The 16982-nt window shown below is 37.6% G+C and overlaps 1 protein-coding gene across 2 annotated transcripts in view; it reads left to right on the plus strand.

The window, feature by feature from the left end:
- Positions 1-16982, plus strand: part of LOC110466869 (putative neural-cadherin 2) — a 91287-nt gene that overhangs the window by 50836 nt on the left and 23469 nt on the right. For both annotated transcript variants that reach the window (XM_021523671.1, XM_021523672.1), the window contains 13 exons: positions 3789-4035; positions 4403-4511; positions 5311-5440; positions 7104-7360; positions 8046-8323; positions 9593-10051; positions 10369-10758; positions 11767-11970; positions 12507-12699; positions 13704-13850; positions 14525-14640; positions 15585-15761; positions 16308-16626. In XM_021523671.1, coding sequence (XP_021379346.1) covers positions 3789-4035; positions 4403-4511; positions 5311-5440; positions 7104-7360; positions 8046-8323; positions 9593-10051; positions 10369-10758; positions 11767-11970; positions 12507-12699; positions 13704-13850; positions 14525-14640; positions 15585-15761; positions 16308-16626 — 3026 coding nt within the window. The remainder of the gene's footprint in view (positions 1-3788; positions 4036-4402; positions 4512-5310; positions 5441-7103; positions 7361-8045; positions 8324-9592; positions 10052-10368; positions 10759-11766; positions 11971-12506; positions 12700-13703; positions 13851-14524; positions 14641-15584; positions 15762-16307; positions 16627-16982) is intronic.

The following is a 16982-nucleotide window of genomic DNA, read 5'->3' on the forward strand; positions in this document are numbered from 1 at the left end:
AAGATATATTTGTTGAAATGAATATTACTTTGTTCTTGACCTACATATGTCCTATAAACAATTTATACACACTTGCTATCTGTATAGAGAATAACTATTAGTAAGACCTGATTTAGGAGTTGGTGTGGTGGAATAATGCCTAAGGTTAACTCCCCTGATTGTTCACGATCAACAAGATCTCCAAAGATTTGCTTTGTGTACTGTTTTGGTATGGTACACACTAGACTAGGATGTATGTGTTGGGGAGACGGAGCAAACATTTTGTAACATCTTGCATTAGAAGGAGGATAAGCCCAGTCAAAATAAGCCACTTCATAATTGCGAAAGCACAAGAATAGTTCATATTCCAAGAATTGATTGTGGTACATTGTAATTATGATTTAGGAAATATTAATCCAATACCTGCAGATCACCTGTTTAAATGTTATTTTTCTACGAAGGTCACCTTTCTGTGAAGGTTATCCTTTTTATAAAGGTCATCAAGCTGAGAATTTCACCTGTGTATGAATTGTAGCTATCTACAAAGGTCTTCATTTTGAAGGTCACATGTCTATGAAGGTCATCAGTCTATGAAGGTCACCCAAGTACAAACATCACCTTTCTACGAAGGTCATCACTCTGTGAAGGTTACCTTTCTACAAAGGTCATCACTCTGTGAAGGTCACATATCTATGAAGGTCATCACTCTGTGAAGGTCACATATCTATAAAGGTCATCACTCTGTGAAGGTCACATATCTCTAAAGGTCATCACTCTGTGAAGGTCACATATCTTTAAAAGTCATCACTCTGTGAAGGTCACATATCTATAAAGGTCATCACTCTGTGAAGGTCACATATCCACAAAGGACATCACTCTGTGAAGGTCACATATCTATAAATTAAAATGATCGAAGAAGGTCATCTACAGTAACTATAAGTTCACCTGGATGGTCAGCTCTCTGAGAAGGTCATCTAGCTATACAAGTTTACCTGTTTAGAAAACAAATCCCAATGTTTGCTGTCGGCTTCCTATGTCTGTATATACAATTTGCCTTTAATAACAGGATTAACCTTCAGACATATCTCAAAGACAAGTTGTTTTCTGTGACTGTTATAACAGTCCTCGGCATTCTAAACTAAAGATCTGCAAAGCTAGAATACACATTGGTGGCATGTGTACCTTTGGTATGTAAGTTTGTTTACCAGATCTAAGTGATGTCGACTTCATTCCTATATGTGTATGGTACAGATGGCGTTCAGGCAGATGTGTCTACCATTGACACCGGAATCAGCTCAGTCTGTCCATCTCACCATCATGTCTGTTTAGCTTGCCTGTTGTAAACACAGGATGGATAGCACCAGTATTTCTTTGTGGTGCTGAACAAAGGGTTATCTCTATTGTCTGGGACAGAAGAAGATAATTCCACGCTACATGTTATCGTACTGAGGAAATGTTTTCATTGTTCGTATACATGTTTCTATCTATCACACTTACAGTGTATTGGGCTGACAGGGTCTGCATGAGTTTCCATTACTGTCAAAGCTCATAATATCCTTAGCGTAGTTTGACTCAAAATTTTACAAAAAAGCGTTTTCAACATCAAACCTCTGCATACTTTGTTGAGGTTGGTTATAGATATTTTATAGGAGTTCATACAGCACAACCAGTGATAGGCTTTATGGTGTGAGGTTCCGATGACTAGTACAATATGTACTCTTTCATTTTCTTTGGACAAATGACTAGTAAAGGGTAGGTACATTAACTCATTCACCCCTGAAATTTCATAATGAACTATTCTAATCTTTGAATTGGAAGAGTTCATATGTGTCTTCAGGGGTGAATGAGTTAAGGTGTTAAAAATATACATGATGTCAATGGAATCAACAAGTTGATTTAAAGCTATAAAGTACTTAAATATTAAAATGATAGAAATTAATGTTAGAATTTCTTTTAATTTTTGATTTCACAGCATTTAAATTATGTTTCATTAAAAATTTAATCAACAAAATGTTAAGAAATTTAGATGTATCTTGACATGACAGATTTTTTCCTGAATGTTAGAATGTGATAAATAGATGCAAAGGACTTTTTTTAAAGCTATTTTAAGCAATCATTCTGCTTCTTTTATAAAAGATGAATTGTAGCTGTCAGTAGTTATCTTCCCTTGTTTGACCTTAAGGAAATATGTTTTCTTATAGCTCAACACATCTTATTTTTTAAGCTCCACACAAAAATGCTTTTAAAAGCTAGTAAATATAGGTACCAATTTCATAGAGACAAACAAATGAACATAATGTAATATTTTACAAGATTTGAGAAAAAGAAAAAAACAAACTTTCTTTATCAAATTGGTAATTTTTTCCCCCCCTCTTTGTTTACATATTTGTTATTTATAATGTAGATAAAATGTAGTGCCTTTTCCATATATTTTTTTTTAATGGTTTCTACTACTTTTGAACTTTGGCATGAACTAACATTTTTTCAATATTATATAATAGTTTCATAGACAAAGGGAGCGTTGAGGAACTTTTTAGTTTACTTTGTCCGTAGTTGTAGGGTCAGATTTTGTTCATGAGGAAAAATTGCTTAAAATTGGCCCATCTTAATTTAACATGAAAAAGGCTACTAGCGCATTTATATCATACTTTTGTAACATAAAAATCTAGTAATGTATCAAGAGAGCTGCTTAACTATCAAATCAAAGTAATAGTATTTACATTCATGCTTATAGAATTTAGTTCATAACACTATTAATCAATTCTGCTGGTGTCGTTATTTACTGTGCAAATGCTTCATATAAATTTTTGTTTTATATATTCCACTTCCATATCCAGTGAAATCATATATCATACAGATATCTTTCCGTTTATCCTAGAATTTTGAATATAATGTTGAATTACCATATTCATTCTAATAGTGCCTGGCCATTTGTTCGATACTCAAAATCAAAACAGTTGTGGTTTAAACAAAGAAACACATGTTGCATTATATGGCTAAATGAATTGTTCTGCGAGCTCTCCTGTTAGGAAACCACAACTAGATTTAAAGAGATTAAAAACTTTATGGGAAAAGGCAAGTTAAATGCAATTAATTCCCACCTCGATAGTTTTTTTCTTTTGAGGGATTTTGGTGATAATTAAAAAATGAATTGAAAATGTTGCAAAAGTGAAAAAGAAGATGCATTTTCCATATTTTCAAAAGAAGAGAAATGGAAACTAATTAAGACTATGCAATTATTAGAATGACTAGGGTATACAAATTACGGTAGAAGCTTGTTAATCCAAACACTGGCCATCTTTCTGGATTTAATTGTTACTAACGGAAGGCAAGCTTTGTTGTCTTTATGAACTCAAAGAGACCGGACCAAAACTTCAGAATATTGAATATATATACGCATAGAAGTGTTCTCATTTCTGTTATATTTGAAGCAAATTTGATTTTTAAAACATTTTCACTTTAAATACTAGAAAAAATTGTAAAAAACCTTCACGGAATCGAGTGAAATCTACATTTTTCTGAAATCATTTTTTTTCTCTGGATATCTGGTTTTTCTATAAGCTCACATTCGGACAAAAAGTAATTTAAAGTTTTCCAGTTTTCTGAGTTTGTATTTACCAAGAAACATGTATAAAGACGGAAAACTGGGAAAAAAATTATGACTTAAAAATTGTACTGAGAAGTGATAGCCATAATTACTTGTAGCAACATTTTTGGAAACAGGAGTGTCTGGATTATAGGGTTTCTCTGTACAAAAACCATTTTTCTAAATTTATTTTTTATTACCAATGCTCTATGTTCTAAACTAGGCTCCAGACAGCGGAGAGAGTTAATCTGAAAATTCAGGCGAAGCCGTTTCAATCACAGCAAGGGGACCATTCAGTACGATTTCATTTGTATGATGAGCGGAATCAACCATCCTCGTTGTTCGCCATTAACGAGGTTGGGGAAGTGGAGACGTTACAGAGCATGGACTATGAGGCGTCGTCAAGGAAACAGTTTACATTGACACTCAATGGTACAGAGGAAACCACCAGCCTCACAAGCTCAACACAGGTAAGTGGGAATCTTCTTTGTTGATTCATTTGAGATGGGACAGAATTTAAACTGTATAACACCTGTATCATACTTTTTACAATTAGTAAATTATGAATTTAATGTAGAGAAATAACTTTACTTTAAGAATTATATTATATCTACAGAAATGGATTAAATGTTGAGGGAATCCAATTGGCAAGAATTCTCTTGCTAAAGATGTCTCTGATCGAATCCAGTATCCCAAAAATGATGCATATCTATAAGATTAATGATGGGAGAGGGGGAAGAAGTTGAGATCTGAGTTTGAGAACTTCGTTTTATTCTTTTGTCTTGAGAAATAAGAGTCAAATATTATCGTAACTGATGTGTATCTTGTTTTCTGCAGCTGATAGTGAACCTAGAAGATTCCAACGATAACTCGCCTGTATTTGGTCTGTCCACGTATACGAACAGTACAAGTGAAGGGACGTCCATCAACGCCACCCTTTTCTCCGGTACGCTATTTCATCCACGTCACATCTACATAGTTTAATAGGTGTTATCGCGACCGGTCACAAGTTACTCCCCTTCGAAGAGCTCTTGCTGGAAAATGCACAAGTCTCGCGAGAAAGAATGCGAGGATACGGGGGCAAAACAATCTGCCATGTGTAAACAATATGCCCCACCTTCACTGTATTGAACCAACAAAAATAACTCACAAGAATAGAGGTCACATCAAATGCATTTAGTGATGACATTCAAATCAAATAGTTTGTCCAAAACAAGCCTTCTGACATTTCATTTACATAAAGGTAACACACGAACCTCTGTACGCCGCTGACGGTCCGTCACAACTGTGACGCTTTAGCTTCGTCCTCTTTTCAATATCTGGCCAATTTAACACGTCTGCTTGCTATCATAGGTGTACTAGCTCCCCATTTGTCTTATTTGGAGTAGATGATACCTTTTGACTTTAAAATATTACCCAATTCATTACATGGAAGTTTGTGGAAATTCTTATCTGAATGTTTTGGCGCTGCCATGTTGTCCCTTGCCCCAGCAAGTACAGTTTAATCCCCTCCTATTTGAAGAGTTCCACTGGTCGCGATATCATCTATTAATACTTTCTCAAACCTAATAGCAAAAATATAAAAAAATCGTCATATTTTAGCCTAATGTTGATCATTTTGAATTCTGTTTCTAGTTTAAAGTAAATTGTTGTCCGATAGATTTTTGTATTCTTGTCAGTTCTATAATGAGTTATGACCACCATTGTTTCCATATCGATTCGTATACAATGTTATTGTTTCACAGTGATCGCAACAGACCGAGATTCAGGAGAGAATGCAGAACTGACCTACGAAGTGACCAATGACCATTTCTATGTGGTCACTCGCTACGACCCGGTGTCTGGTAACTACATTGGTGACCTCAAGGTGGCTAAGTGAGTATCTTGACCCTTCTGGTTTTACTTCGATTGAAACAAAAGCCCAAGTGATCAACCACAAACACATGTAACCTCAGTCAGTGTAATGCGATTCATTCATTCAATCAAAAATGACTCAGTGCAGAAATTGAAACGTTCAACTACAAAAAATCCGGAATGAAAATTAATATTTAAACAGTGATTCATCTTCACAGTCACTTTTTTTTCAAATCTGCAGCGATTATATTTTATTGGCAGGTGTTACAATATCAATCTATAAAACAAATGTGTGCCGTTTTACTGCGCGTTTCCATTGGTATGATAGAGTGTTTATGATACCGTTGTTATCTCTCAGAGATTTAGAGTCCAGGTAGGAACGGTTCTTCTTTAGGGAATATTACGTTAACTTGATGGATAAGTCTGATCTTATCATCTGGGTTTTGAAGTATAATACCATTAACTTATTTGCACCCTGAAGGGAAACTAATGTCTGTTAACATATGAATAGTCCCTGTCCCTGCCCTTTGTGTTACTTTCAATGGCCACTATGGCCGTATAAACATCAGTTATATTTTTTATAACGGTAAGATCTTTGGTTATACACAGCAGTGTTACTTGCTTCGAGTCATTATCATGCATTACACTTGTAACTATGAAATTAGATCATTCCAAATCAGTCCATGATTGATGTGAACCTATTGTCCCTCTTTTGACCTCGCCCTTTTGTTAAAGGGGAAATGTGATAGCAGAAAGTATTTAGAAGGAGACTGACTGTGAATATACTTCATTGTAAAGTTACTCGAGACAATAGTAGATTTTTAGGTCACCTGAGACAAAGTCTCAAGTGACCTATTGCGATCGCCTTTTGTCAGTTGTCGTCTGTCGTCCGTCGTGCGTCCGTAAACAATTTACATTGTCGACTTCTTCTCCAAAACCCCTGAACCAATTTCAATGAAATTTTGCAGGGACCTTCCATGGACAAAGGTCAACAAAACCAGTGGCTTGGTTTAGTCCCAAGCCCCCAGGGGCCTGAGGGGCGGGGCCAAAAAGGGTCAAATTGACTAAAATTTCAAAAATCTTCTTCTCCAAAACCCCTGAACCAATTTCAATGAAATTTTGCAGGGACCTTCCATGGACAAAGGTCAACAAAACCGGTGGCCGGTTTAGTCCCAAGCCCTCAGGAGCCTGAGGGGCTGGGCCAAAAAGGGTCAAATTGACAAAAATTTCAAAAAACTTCTTCTCCAAAACCCCTGAACCAATTTCAATGAAAAAAATTATTATGGTTTATAATGGCAAATGATACTTTGAATATTACATGTTAATAACTTGATTGGAATTATAACCTTGAGTTGACAGTTTGATACTTAGAAAATTTTGAGCCAGTCCTATTTCTTCACTTTCCTTGTTTAGAATCAGAGGTGCTAGTTTCAAATACTTTTTTGTCTGAAATCTGTATGCTAGATATTGAATAAGGTGGTTTTATTGTTTTTTGTCACTTTGAATAATATTTCTGTTCATGTTAAAAACAAAATCAACTCTCTGTATAAATATATCAGGTGACCGTTAAGGCCCATGGGCCTCATGTTATATTTGTAGACTTCATGTTGATGCTCCCTTCAACGAAATATTGATAAACATATTTTGACAAACATCTGAATCATTGTGGGTTACCTATTTTCAGGAGGTTGGATTACGATTTCCATCCCGACCGACTCTACAAGTTCAACGTTACGGCAACTGATCATGGTTCCATCCCAAAGAAGGGTTGGGCTAGTGTGGTCATTTATGTAACTAATATCAACGACGAGAAGCCTCGGTTTGGGACCGGGTTGGAGGAAATCAACGCCAGTATCAGGGAAGATCTGGCCGCCAACAATTATGTGACGATGATCCAGGCTGTCGACCCTGACGGCGACAATGTCGAGTACTACTTCACCGGTGAGAGATGTGTCATAATTGGAGGATTAAAATATAGTCAATTTTATTTTTTAATCCAAGCTATACGTCAATTTTTAATTTGCTGTCGGAATCTGCTTTTCTAACTAACAAATCATTCTTCAAATTTAACACTTTTTAAAAGTTTACTGTTAAACTTACTGCTATTGCCTGAAAAAATGTTCATTATTTCTTAAACAAAACACTAGAACTTTCTGGAGTGCCTGCTATTTTCATCCCCCATATATATAAATAGGAAAAGTAAAATCTGAGTGCAGTAATGTTATCTCTTTAGCTTCATTTGATGTTGGATTTCCAATAAGATTCAGCATTTTACATCAAAAGCCAAGGTCATCATTGCTTTATATAGAACAAATTGCCATTGCTTTGCAGGCACTATTATCTGTTGTCAGACTTTCTATGAAACTTTAAACAAAGGACTTGATCAAGTGTGCTTTTTTAAGCATTTTTACACCAAAAGTGAAGGTCACCGTTATATAGAAAAAAACTGTTATTGCTCCGGTGCTTTCATTTGTTGTAAGATTGCTATGAAACTAATTTTACATTGGGGCAAGGCAAACATGACTACAGATATTTGCCAACTTGTGCTTCAGCTCTAAGTTCACTACGAAGGATAACTAATGATGATTTGAAGTTCAATTTAGTGATACAATTTTTCTATTCACAGAGCGATTAACAGCAGCTCCTAATGGTCCTTTCATAATTGATCCAAAGTCAGGGGTCATTCAGTTGTCCAACTCCATCCCTCCAGCCATACCAAAGTATGTGTTAAATATCACCGCCTATGATGATGGGTCGTGCTGCGACGGCCATGTGACCCAACGTCAGGATGCGGTTCTTGTCGTGGAGATCAAGGACATCAACAACAACAACCCACGCTTTCCCTCGTGTAATTACCAACCCAATGTGATGGAGAACCAGCCTGTGGGGACTCGGGTCGTACAGGTAAGGTCTTGTCCTGAGGGTCGGGAACAGGGTCGTACATGTAAGGTCTTATCCTGAGGGTCAGGAACAGGGTCATACAGGTAAGGTCTTGTCCTGAGGGTCGGGAACAGGGTCATACAGGTAAGGTCTTGTCCTGAGGGTCGGGAACAGGGTCATACAGGTAAGGTCTTATCCAGTGGGAACAGTGTCATACAGGTAAGGTCTTGTCCTGAGGGTCGGGAACAGGGTCGTACATGTAAGGTCTTATCCTGAGGGTCGGGAACAGGGTCATACAGGTAAGGTCTTATCCTGAGGGTCGGGAACAGGGTCATACAGGTAAGGTCTTATCCAGTGGGAACAGTGTCATACAGGTAAGGTCTTGTCCTGAAGGTCGGGAACAGGTTCATACTGGTAAGATCTTGACCTGAGGGTTGGGAGCAGGGTCATACAGGTAAGGTCTTGTCCTCAGGGTCGGGAATAGGGTCATACAGGTAAGGTCTTGTCCTTAGGGTCGGGAACAGAGCCATACAGTAAGGTCTACTATCCCAAGGGTTGGGAACAGGGTCATACAGGCAAGATCTTGTCCTTAGGGTCGGGAACAGGGTGAAACAGGTAAGGTCTTGTCCTGAGGGTAAGGAGCAGGGTTGTACGGGTAAGGACTTGTCCTGAGGGTCGGGAATAGGGTCATACAGGTAAGGTCTTGTCCTTAGGAACGGGAACAGGATGAAACAGGTAAGGTCTTGTCCTGAGGGTCGGGAGCAGGGTCGTACGAGTAAGGTCTAATGTCCCAAGTGTTGGGAACAGGGTCATACAGGTAAGGTCTTATACCAAGGGTTGAGAATAGGGTCATACAGGTAATGTTTTATCCCAAGGGTTTAGAACATGATCATACAGTTAAGGTCTTGTTCCAAGGGTTTGGACACAGGTTCATACAGGCAAGGTCTTAACCTGAAGGTGAGGAACAGGCTCATACAGGTAATGTCTTGACCCAATGGTAGGGAACATGGTCATACTGGTAAGGTCTTGTTCCAGGGAGTTGAGACCAGGGTCGATAAGTAAACTGCAATCTGGTCTGCCCTGCGGTGTAGAGTATTTCTGGGGCACCATTTATTGAACACCTTCATCATATTCAATGTTATTTTGTTTTAATGGAAAAAATATAAGATAAATACAAGCTGGAGAGATACTTCGAGAAGTTAACACTGTTCTAAAATTTTAAAAAAAGGAAAGAAACAGGAGTAGAAAAAAGGGTTGTAAGGTTGTGTCTATAGTTGTATATTTGTGCTGTAGGTAAGAGCAGAAGACAACGACCGCGGCCCAAATGGTCAGATCACCTATTCTGTGGTCACGCCTGCTTATCAGAACAAGAACTTTGATGTTGATCCAGACAACGGTACAGTGGTGACCAACATTTTGTTTGACCGTGAGTCGCAGCAGGGTTCCCGTGGTTACCCTGTCACCATAAAGGCGGAGGACAAGGGACAACCTCAACAGCTCAACAGTCTCTGTACCTTTTGGGTGCGCATCGATGACCGCAACGACAATCGACCCTTGTTTGATTCGCTTTCCTACTCCAAACAGATCACACGCACATTTGAGGTCAATAAGCGTGTCACTGGCGTGTTGGCTACAGACCGTGACATGGGACAGAATGCGGAGGTGACTTACATTCTGGAGACTAATCCTGGAAACTACTTCAGAATAGAAGAGGACACTGGGTCAATCTTTCTTGACAGTAGTCTCATTGATGTAAGATCATCCTACATTTTCCCTACTTTTTGTCATTTCCAATGTCCTTCGAGTTAATATATCTCTACTTTTCTCTTCAGGTGCATTATATTTTAGAGTATTTAAATATTAAACTGCATGAATGAGACATGACTTTACCGACAGCAAGACTTTTATTTAGATATAAAATTTCTAAGGGTCTAAGAAAAAAAAAAGAATTTTACCCCAGTTTTCCTATGTTGACAAGATGATGCCTTTCAAATCTGATGTGCCTAATAAAACTTTCTATGAAGATGAAAAGTTCATAGTCGTATAATATTGTCTATTGTTTTCTACAGTTTCCATACGTCAAGAATCAGACTAGTATCATTGTAATGGCGAAAGACAAGGGCACGCCGCCCCTCAACTCAACAGTGCGCGTCACCATCAACCTGGCCGCGTCACAGGGCGAGGTACCCACTTGGGACGATAGTTATGACGGTATGGTTTATGAGGTTGAGGAGACTGCTCTCGCGAGTTATGTTATTGGTACATTCACAGCGAGCTCCAACATCTTAGACCCACAGCTTCAGGGTGTCAGTTTCGCTCTCATAAAATCAGATGGATCCCAATCACAATTTGACGACATGTTCCGGATTTCCACTCCATCCAATATGGTGAAGTTAAAGCTCCGTGGGAATCTGGACTACAACCTAAAGAACATGTACACTGTCCGGTTACGTGTTACGGTGAGGATTTATATCTAATATCTGTGAATTATGTCACTAGCATGTACAGCATTTCTACTCATGGTAAAATTAAAAATTTAATTGGTCCTGATAGCCTGTGGGAGAAAACATTGTCAGATTAACCTGTCTAATGTGACACACTGGGACAAAACATTGGTCAGATTAACCTGTCTAATCTGACACTGGGACAAAACATTGGCCATATTAACCTGCCTAATCTGACACTGGGACAAAACATTGGTCATATTAACCTGTCTAATCTGATACACTGGGACAAAACATTGGTCAGATTAACCTGTCTAATCTGACACATTGGGACAAAACATTGGTCAGATTAATCTGTCTAATATAACACCCTGTGGGACTAAAAATAACCTGTATAATCTGACAGGTTGTGGAACAAAACATTGGTCAGATAAGACAGGCTGTCATATTACACAGGTCTTATTTGATAGCTTTCATTAGAAATATAATTTGTATTATGTTGGATTACACTTGATATCAGAATAATCATGGGCCAGGTTTCACAGTATTTTTGAATTACAAATTAGGATATATGGCAAATTAGAAACAGTAAAATAAAATCAAGGTCTTCAGAGTCTCCTATTTGATACATTTGTAAGACCAGTAATGTGCCTTATAGGAAAGTGAAGTCTGTCTGAACCAGGCACCACAAGGACCAATATTGGTACAGATGAGACAGGTTTTCCAATATATAGTTGAAGTTACCTTGAAATATATATAGTGGGACATATAAGAATCTCTTGTTTGGTATACAATTTTATGAATGACAGAGTGGCCGTACAACAATGCATAATAAACAAAGACCAATATTGGTGTTCAAATTAGACAGGTTTTTCCAATACAAAGTTGAAGTTACCTTGAAATCTATATAGTGGGACATATAAGAATCTCTTGTTTGATATACAAGTTTATGAATGACAAAGTGGCCGTACAACAATGAATAATAAACAATAACCATCAGTTTTTTTCTATGTTTTTGTACAGAATAAGGGCCTGAACCCAGCGTCTAATGAAATGCGGGTGACTGTGAAGGTGAAGGATATGAACAACCAGCCGCCACGGTTTGAGGGACTCGACCCTACCATGAGTAACACCTACCGTGGAAGTGTACCGGAAAACGAACCTGTTGGCCAGACTGTCATCACAGTCAAGGCTGTTGATGCTGATCATGACAGCCCTAACAACGAGGTTAGTAAACAGAATCCAGAGGTGTCTAGGTCTTTTTAATTACCTCCAAATCAAAGTCACAGAAGTGGTAAGGGATATTCAGGTTTTAGCAACAGTTTGAGAAAAGTCAACAAAATTTGAAGTTCTTGATTAGCTATTTGATAAATGCAGTAAACTATATGCGTGAAGCTTTCAGTTCGCTCAACTATTCACGTTAGGGGCAAACACAGGTAGCTCAAGTTAGATAAAAAAAAGGAGGATTGCAAAAGAAGATGAAGGAGTTGTTAAGAAATACATTCTGATGCTTTTAGTGCTGTTAAAACTTCGTTATACTGTCACCTTGTGTGCAGCAGATTTTTGGCATTATAAAGGAGTTCAACATCAGTGAAGATTTTTAAGAAATTGTCAGTTAAAATTGGGAAATAAAATGCATTAATTGTGATTAAATGCCATAATTATTCCTGCCTTTGTTTCTGGAAAAGCAATGACACTCAGCGAGGTAGGAAATGAAACAACAGTGTATTATGTATTTACGAATATGAAAATCGGTTTTGCAGGTGCGGTACAGTATAACTGAAGATCGGTATGGCGTCCACCGACTGTTTGACATCAACCCCCTGACTGGTCTGATCACTACCAACTTCACGTTTGACCGAGAAATTGATAACCTCTACTATATTGATATCAAAGCTGTGGATGGGAAGCCGTCGGACGTGCTCGGCCACGAGCCTGTTGGCAGTCCCAACAGTGGTGGGTACCCGACCATAACGTCCCATACGTCCTATAGCCTGTAGGGTACAGGATTGTCAAACAACATTTGTTGGATGAATATTACATAGGGTTAGAATTTGCCATCCGATAAAAACAATTTTTTGGACACTACATCAGATTGAATACAACTTTCCATCATGCTGATTGTATACTCTATTAAAATCCTGGTTTCAGTAAATATCATTGTGATATTCTGGCCCACTTATAAGTTTTTGCCCTTGAACAAGAAGGTGTTTATACACATTTGTCGACCAGATATGTATTCCGTCTTTGCGTATTGCAGAGTTATGTTCTCTTGGGAGCAGATATTTATTGTTACGTCATTGGTTTGTGTGAGAAAGTTACGTCTTTTTCTCAAAAATTGATGACGTTACTCTCACAAACCAATGACGTAACAATCAATACCTGCTCACAAGAGAAGATAACTCTGCAATACGCAAAGACGGAATAGTCTCGTACAGGTGAGTGTACTTCCACTCGGAGAAAACATCTGTTGAAAGCTCTAGATGCACAAATGTAAATGTAGCAGGGTTACATTATTTTAGGTACAGTAACAATCAATTAACAATCTTAACATTGATGATGGTATTCAGCCTATATAATGTAGTGGTTTAGTTAAACATATTCACTGTGGCCGAGTGTTTAGCACGTGTGACCGATCACTAGCCCTCCACCACTGAGTCAAGGGTTTGAGAGCTACCTGGGCCGGGGCAGATTGGTGTTTTTTCTCCGAGTGCTCCAGCTTTCCTCCACCAACAAAACCTGGCACATCCTAAGATGACCATACCTGTAAATAGGAAATAAAAACACAAAAATATTCAGTGATGTGCTGCAGTATGTCTTGGAGAATAATGTTTGTTAAAACATGTACTGAATACTACCATATATGTTAAGAATGTGCATTTCACTCTTTATACTAATTTCCTAATTAACAAAAGAAAATTACTTACCTTGTGGTTGACTGTTCTGGTGTATTTTTGTAGCCACTGCCCAGGTACTGGTTATAATTGGGGACAAGAATGACAACACCCCACGTTTCCAGCAGACACTGTACGAGAAAGAGGTCCAGGAACAGCCTCCCGACAGCAGCAAAGCCATCATCCGAGTCCTGGCCGAGGACCTGGACAGCTGTAAGTACTGGGCGTAGATATCCACGTTTATTGGAGAGGCTACTTCAATGACAACAAGTTTTTTAACCAGTCTCAATACATTTTACTTGTCTTTTCAATTTATTACAACATCTAAAACAACAATCAATAAAGGCCAGAAAGACAAATGGATACTTATTACAGGTTAGAGTATATAGTAAGTTTTGTTTGTGGAAAATTTAAGGTGGCTGTATCAGACAAGTGACTGCTCTATAGAGGGCACATTTATCCTGGCAAATATTACCAAGGTAGTTCACAGCATACCATATATGGTAATAATGACATGTGAAAGTCAAAATTACGCGAGACAAATAGATATTTTGATGGTGAAAGGCAAGTTTCCCTGTGTAAATATTGTTGCATCATCATAGTCCTTCACACCAACATTTGAAAAAAAAACCCCAAAAATGTCAGCCAGATGCTAGACACTATCAAAATGACAATATGATGATAAAGTTAGATTACTCACAATATTGTTGTGGTTAAATTGGTATGACAACACATCACATATAAGACAACATGTCTACTTTTAAACACTAGATAAGGATGTTTTGGTAATTTTTGGTAATTTCTGTTCATCAGCTACACTTATACATGTATATCTGTTTAACACTATATAAGGACGTTTGATAACTTTGATAATATCTGTTCATCAGCTGATGTCCTCACTTACACCATCACCAGTGGTAATGTGGGTAACGTGTTTGGCATCAAACAGAAGACTGGAGAACTCTACGTGGCTCGAGATCTGGATTACGAAACCCCACCGAAGGTAATGTTTACATGTCACAGTGGTTATGTGGCCGTATTGATTCTATGTTAGCAGTTGTTTCTGCTCAGCAGACGTTTTCTGTCAATTTTTGAAAAACAAAAATGATGTTTATTGCATAAGTTCAGATAAAATTCTTCGTGAATGGTATAGAGAATTCATAAGATTCAGGAATCTACTGTGAAATAGAATTCAATGGCCCTGTTTTCAAAAAGTATTGAGCAATAAAAAATCTTTCTAAATCTGACTTATTGGTGACTTTCTGAAATTGTTTACAACTTTACCATAACAGCTAAAGCTAATGATGGTTTCCATACCATGACAACAAGGATCAAACTGAAATTGTAATATCCTGCAAATGCTGTGTAGACATATTAAAACCCTCAATAAATATGTGTCACCCTGGTAAATAGTAGTCCTACCGACTCGGCTAGGGAGTCTTGTCTTTAGCTCATTCAGTACAGCGTGAGTCCAGTAAGCCCGAGGTTTTGGCGAAGACATTGAAATAATAATGACTTCTGTTACATATGCGTCTGTTAGCATTCAAGTGCTTGTGAGCCATATATATCACAGTAATGAAACTTACTTTAAAATCTGCCTGTTGTGCTTTTTCATGCCTATTAAGGCTGGTCATAAATAGTGTTAAAATCTGCCTGTTGTGCTGTTTCATGCCTATTAAGGCTGGTCATAAATAGTGTGTAATCGACAATAGTATAGCATGACCTGTCGCAACCTGCTGCCAAAAATTATAATAAATTGATGCACTATCCTTTTGGATGTTTTGACTAACATAACAAAAATGAAAATTCTATTCCATATGCTTTACTTACAAGAATACAATGAAGATCATCATTGGGTATTTTTGGGATCAGAATATGTCATTTAGCTTGATGTTGATAACATTTCAATTGATCACACCAAATTATCCAAGATATGTTTTCTTGTAGGTCTACAACTTGACCATCACAGCTAATGATGGTTACCATACCAACACCACAAGGGTCAAACTGACCGTACTAGACATCAATGATAACCAGCCCGAGTTTACTCAGTCTGAGTACGTCATCACAGATGTAGTCGAGGAGATTGACCCTCCAGCGGGACAACAGAAGTTCCTCGTACAGGTCAGTTCTAGCTTACTTTATTGATAAATAAAAGGTGACAGAATCACCCTCTACCCAGTTAAACCCTGACCTATTGGAATATTTTGGTTTCAAAGTGAAAATATTTAAAAAATATGGAAATGTCTCAATTTAAGTTTTTTCAGTACATTTTTTCACTTGGGAAATATCTAAAGGATTTAGTCAGGTATGATTTTCCTACTTTTCGAATATACTCTTGGTAGTTTTCTTTTTTGGAATCAGAGAAATTTGGTATTAAATGATTTCAAGTTGGAATTTCCCACCACATCAATGTGGTATAAATGAGTATTATTTACTTCAATACTAAAGCAAGCCATAGCTAAACGGATAGGTTTTTCCTGTAAATCACTTAAGGGAGTTGATTCTGAAGTTACACATGTCACGAGTATTTATATAGGAACATACACACGAGGGATCATTCAGGATGTCAATTAAGATGTGTGTTAGCGAGGCATTGGAATGAATAATTACAAAAAATGAGTATTCTTTGGATCTGAGTTATGTCAAGTTTTGCATTTGATTGTACAGGTCAGTGCTACAGACAAAGATATCGACCGTCCACACAACTTCAGATATAGTCTAAACATTGATGACCAAGATCCTGCTAACCCAATGTTCACCATCGGTCCCGAGGACGGCAGGATTTTCCTAAAACGCAGTCTTAACCGTGATCTTCCAAATGGCCAGGCCGAGTACCAGTTTAACATCATTGTTGAAGATGAACCTGGAAATCCACAATCTCTGATTGGCTACGCCTACGTGAAAGTTCAGCCGAAAGATATCAATGATAATGCTCCATTGTTTGTTGGAAATCTGACTGGATATGTTCCAGAGAATTCAGCTAAAAGTAAGTTAATTCCTATTAAAGTCGTTTAGTCTAGAAGAACATAAAAACATTTAAAGATCAGTGGTCGCTTTTCTTTCAGCAATATTTTACTACTGGAATAATACTAATTGTTAGGTTATTTTCCCTAAATCAAAGACAGTTCTTACCTTTCCATGAATAGCAGCACAGCTATCAAATTTCAAAGAGTTGCTCTGATAATTCAACAAAATGTCTGTGTTGTAATTAAGGTTCATATTTAACTCATTCACCCCTAAAATTTCATAATGAATTATTCCAACCTTTGAATTGGAAGAGTTCAAATGTGTCTTTAGGGGTGAATGAGTGAAGTTAAACAATGTCCACCTGTTGCATTATTT

This window comes from Mizuhopecten yessoensis, unplaced genomic scaffold (assembly GCF_002113885.1).
Source record: "Mizuhopecten yessoensis strain PY_sf001 unplaced genomic scaffold, ASM211388v2 scaffold11145, whole genome shotgun sequence".
Classification (NCBI taxonomy): domain Eukaryota; kingdom Metazoa; phylum Mollusca; class Bivalvia; order Pectinida; family Pectinidae; genus Mizuhopecten; species Mizuhopecten yessoensis.